This window comes from Orbicella faveolata, unplaced genomic scaffold (assembly GCF_042242905.1).
Source record: "Orbicella faveolata isolate gen_17 unplaced genomic scaffold, um_ofav_v1 contig_34, whole genome shotgun sequence".
NCBI lineage: Eukaryota > Metazoa > Cnidaria > Anthozoa > Scleractinia > Merulinidae > Orbicella > Orbicella faveolata.
In genome coordinates, this window is record NW_028301563.1 from 16722693 (window position 1) to 16727500 (window position 4808).

Consider the following 4808-nt stretch of genomic DNA (forward strand, 5'->3'; position numbering starts at 1 on the left):
TATTTTTAATTCATTCTTTTTATTGATGTATTCACGCAATCACTTGATAACAAAAACAGATAATATCAAATATAAGCTGACAAAAGAAGCGATACTCATAGGACAAAAACAATACGAAATATACTTTGATTCTCATCGTCTATTCATTTTGCTTCAATGTGAATCATTTCTCGGTCTATTTACTTTCCAAGAATGAACATCTTAGATTTAACTACCTTTGGGCTATATCCTATATAATTAATATTAACTGCAGCTTATCAGCTTCAAACGTTAAACGTTGAACTTCATGATAGCCGATTTTTCTTGGACGTATGCATTAAATGACATACTGCCGTTGCCAAGGGTACTTTCAAAAACAGTCTTTCAGTCTTTCAAAACTGTATCTGTGGAATGAAACAATGAAATGATTGAAAATAAATAAATAAATGAAACAGTAAGGGAAAGGTAGAGCTAGCAGGCAGGAAGGAATAAATAGTTACGCCTGGTCATCGTTAAAGGAGCTCACTCATGGTATTTTGAATTATTTTGTCCATGTAAAAAAAATCACCTTCAAATTGAAGGAAACCTGAAAATAGTAGTTTACTGAAATAGAAAACACCAAAAAGAAGATAATGAACCATAAATGAACAAGGATGAAGAAGATCAAGACGGATTACAAACGATGAACATATTTAGTTTAGACTTTGACGTAGCTCCTTTAACGTTTATTATTATTATTATTATTATTATTATTATTATTATTATTACCACTGCCACTGCCACTAATGGTAATGGGAATGGTAGTGGGAGTGGGAGTGGTACCATTACCATTATTTTTATTATTATTATTTATTATTATTATTGTTATTATTATTATTTGTTATTATTATTTATTATTATTATTATTATCATTATTATTATTATTATTATTATTATTATTATTATTGTTTTATTTTTCATCACGGGAGGAGGAGGAGGAGACCTCATAACAAACCAAAGTACCTTCGCTGGTTAATAAAAGAAATACCCGGGAATAACATATACAACTCACATTTATTGTTTGCCGGGAAAAAAATTTGAGAAAAGACCTAAATCGTGCCCCCTCTGATGCGCCCTGCGTGTGAGTGGGTAAAAAAAAGTGATTGCAATATAGACGAAGGCGAACTGAAAATCGTATAACAGACTACTGTCTTACGCGCGTGGCCTTTTCTAAAAGTATATCTGTGCCGTCCAAATTCGTATTGTTGTCTGTCTGGGAATTTGAAACCGCAGGTTATAACACCAAAACAATTCTTCTACACGACTGATGTTACATGTAATTTAACAAGCGATATATTCGGTTGAAAAAGCGATATCTCCATACCGTGGACCTCAAAGTCCACACTTTCTTGTGAATGAAAGGTTGTCATGAACCCGAAGCACGATATCATTGCTTCTAAGTCATTATTATTATTACCCTCTTTATCATCGGTGGACTCTTTGTGCTGTCTTAGTTCTTACCATTTCGAACTCTTTAAGGTTACAGTATACCTTCAGATCGGCAATTTTCTTCAAATTTGGATTTTTGGTTCAAACTAATGGTCGAAGAGTAATCTCTAATTTCTGAAAACAAAATTGAAAAAAACCTAATATTGGCGGAGAAATGGATGTTTTACGTTATGGCCGGAAGTAAAAGTTCCCTCTTGATTGACAGCCCTATAACGTGTATGCAATCAACCGAGACTACCTTTCGCGGGAGTATTACCGATATGGATACCACGAATTGGCTGGCTACTCAGTTAATCAGCATTGTTAATCCAAGCATTTTTCGTATTAGATGCAATTCTGTTAAGTTATAAGTAAACATGGACCACGGAAAACTCCGTTTACCAGTTCGAAAAAGCGAAGAATGAATGAAAATACATCAATGAGTGAAGAAGCGAAAGTTGGCCTCGCGGGTGAAGCGACGGACGTATCAAGCGGGCAAAAAGATCGAGTCAAGAGAAGAGAAAGGTTGTGCAAAATTTGGGAACTCGACAGCGATAACAGCGATGTTTACAGTGACTCTTTTGTTGAGATCGATACCGATGAATCGTCTAACTCATCGAGATCCACTGGAATATTATCCATGCACATTTGCTCTGCCGCGCTTTCTTTTGTTTGTTCTCGTCGCCCAGCTACTCTAGCGTTCGTATCCTTTTTCGTCTTCCCCATTTTGCCAAACCAGCTTCAAGAAAAACCCAGCTGCAGAAAAATTATCTCTCCGCCTTGAGCGCATTGCGAAACGGCAAGGTTTTTTTGCAGATTCACGCGTAAATTTCACCGCGAGTTAATTGGTAGTAAATTTTCTAAGCGCTGATTGGCTCAGTGATCTGAGAACCCAGTTGAAGGCGTTTGTGGGCGGGGTTTGTTTGCGAAGCAAGATATTTTTCTTAGCGCTGTTTTCTCGGATAAATTTTTTCGCTTGAAGCAGACACTTTACAGAGTTACAACTCAAACGGAATTTGTTTGTTTGCCCTCAAATTTGGACAGTAGCTAGATTAACATATAAAAAACAAAAACGTGTCTGCGAATTGTTTATTTCGAAATATTTTTTCTCCGAAAGCGATTTTTGTACGATCACTTCACATTTTTTAAATCCTATTTCGAAAATGTTCTGTAACTTTTTACTACAATTGAATATGGAAAAACGCAGACACGCTTTTTTAGCGCTTTTTGTCCTGAAACCGAGGAAAAATATAAATTGGCGAAAAACAAAATTCGCTTTGACTTGTAGCTTCCAAATAGTGATTAGGACGCTTGCATTTAGTGGCCGTGAAAAAATTGGCAATTCATTTTATTTCAAAAGTTTTGGTATGGTTTGATAGCCAGCTCTATAAGCTTTAATTTGATATAGGGGCTTAGGTATCTACAGCTTAAACCGGACGCGCTGCATCGCTTGGACGCGAGACACCCCTGAAGGTATACGGTAACCTTAAATGTGCGTTTTGGTTCTAAGTTCGAAAATTTACCGTTTTGAAAACGACGACATGCGACGGCATATTTGTTCTACCATTTATTTTACTGTTGAGCTTAAATTGAAGGAAATCCGTCACTGACGAACTAACAACGGGAGAAGTCTTATAATCATAAACAGCAAGCCGGGATGCGTGAAGCAATTCAAAGGAATTATCCCAACTTTGCTTTTAACACAGACTACACCATAAAAGGTGCATGTTCAACCACCATCACCCCTCCCACGTATTTTCAAATAATTCGCCTACAAAAATGTTCGTTTGTTGTAATTGGCGAGCATGACACTTACGTTGCCTGCTGGTACTCCATTGTTGCGTTGACACAAAATTCTCCTTCTTCTCAAGGTTACGTCTGTTAATGTTCTACTGGTCTGGTCGCTGCACATGGACAGAAGGCTGCATCTACTATTCGTGTGCTTAGTTGTGCATTGCTACGGTGCCGAGGGCTGCAAATACATGCACACGTCCATCTGTAACATAGTTGATGCGACTTTATCAACTAAGGCTGGTCTGGGGTGTGGCTGTACCTAAGAAAGAGCACGAAGCAATGATTACGTAGTCACTTGAGAAACAAATGGTTCTTCCTACGTGGGACTGCTAATAAATCGATAAACTACTCAAGTTCCTATCAGCTGAAAAACTCACCAAATGACTTACATCAAGCAATTCTCACCTAAATTTTTCTATCAACCACCAACTGTAAAACAACTTGCGTGTTTTATTTTTTGTTGTTGTTCATTTTCAACGAGCGTATAATGTTCCGCTAAGAATTTTTTGCATCCAAAGAATATTGAAAGTCATAAAAGTTCTTCCGAAGAGCAATATATTTTGGCTTCAAGACAAGAAGGAGAAATGTCCCTTGGATTGGCCGCCCTTCATTTACTCACATCCATACGTTGTCACTTATCCAACGTGGTTGCCCCGTGATGGGGTAGCAGATATCATGCCCTACTAGGATGCGGGGAGACGTGGGTTTGAATCCTGCTCGGGACGCGAATATTTCGAAAGCCACCTGTAAGTTATTTACAACTTTGTATCATTGGTTTCCAGAGGGTTTGAAGTATGCTTAGTTTACAGTACAAGACACATGACTCGACGCGATACATTCGGTACACGGTATAAGTAGAAGAGTGCCCAAGAAAATCTTCTTTAAATTGACGCAGGTAAGAAAAGGAAAGAATTAGAAATGCCCATGGAGTCAACTCTACAGTGAGCCCGCTTGCTACATTTATAAATCAATTAATATGACTATCAAAACTCGAAGCTTGACTCACATGAATTACACCCAAACAGTCTTTTTCCCTTCATGACCACAGAAATTTAGAGTATCGCTTAAAAATAGAGCTATAACCAGGATATAACATATTTAAAACTAGTGAAAGACATTCTCTTTAAAAAATATTAAAACATAAGCTTTCGGCTATCAGTCTATAGCCTTTAGCGTTATAGGCTATAGACTGATAGCCGAAAGCTAATGTTTTAATCTTTTTAACCAGAGAACGTTTCTCACTAATACCAATTAATTCATACCATGAACCATGTACCGCAGCTTTTCTACAAGCTTTTCACACTGTTTCTCCCAGCTGTACTCCTTTCCATAGAGTTCCCGTAACGCTTGGATCTTTTGCAGCCATTTTCCATGTTTTTCACGGACATCCTTGATTTTCTCTGCCCAATCTTTGGGCTCTTCGGAATCCAAAATACAGAAATTGCCGATTTGGAAGTCCCGCAGTGCCTTAGCAAAGCCTGAATTGCCGCTCACAAGAATAGGCAGACCTGCAGATAACGCTTCAAGAGCAATCAGACCAAAGCCTTCGGTTCTTGACGGCATAATGG

The 4808-nt window shown here is 37.8% G+C and overlaps 1 protein-coding gene across 2 annotated transcripts in view; it reads right to left on the minus strand.

Annotated features, from left to right (window-relative positions):
- LOC110041550 (uncharacterized) overlaps positions 1 to 4808 on the minus strand; it is a 33792-nt gene continuing 28984 nt past the window's right edge. For both annotated transcript variants that reach the window (XM_020746848.2, XM_020746849.2), the window contains exons 12-14: positions 4503 to 4808; positions 3263 to 3499; positions 1 to 383 (exon numbers count right to left, since the gene is read on the minus strand). The exon at positions 4503 to 4808 is cut by the window's right edge and continues 305 nt beyond it. In XM_020746848.2, the coding sequence (XP_020602507.2) occupies positions 3468 to 3499; positions 4503 to 4808 (338 nt within the window). In that variant the 3' untranslated portion in view covers positions 1 to 383; positions 3263 to 3467. The remainder of the gene's footprint in view (positions 384 to 3262; positions 3500 to 4502) is intronic.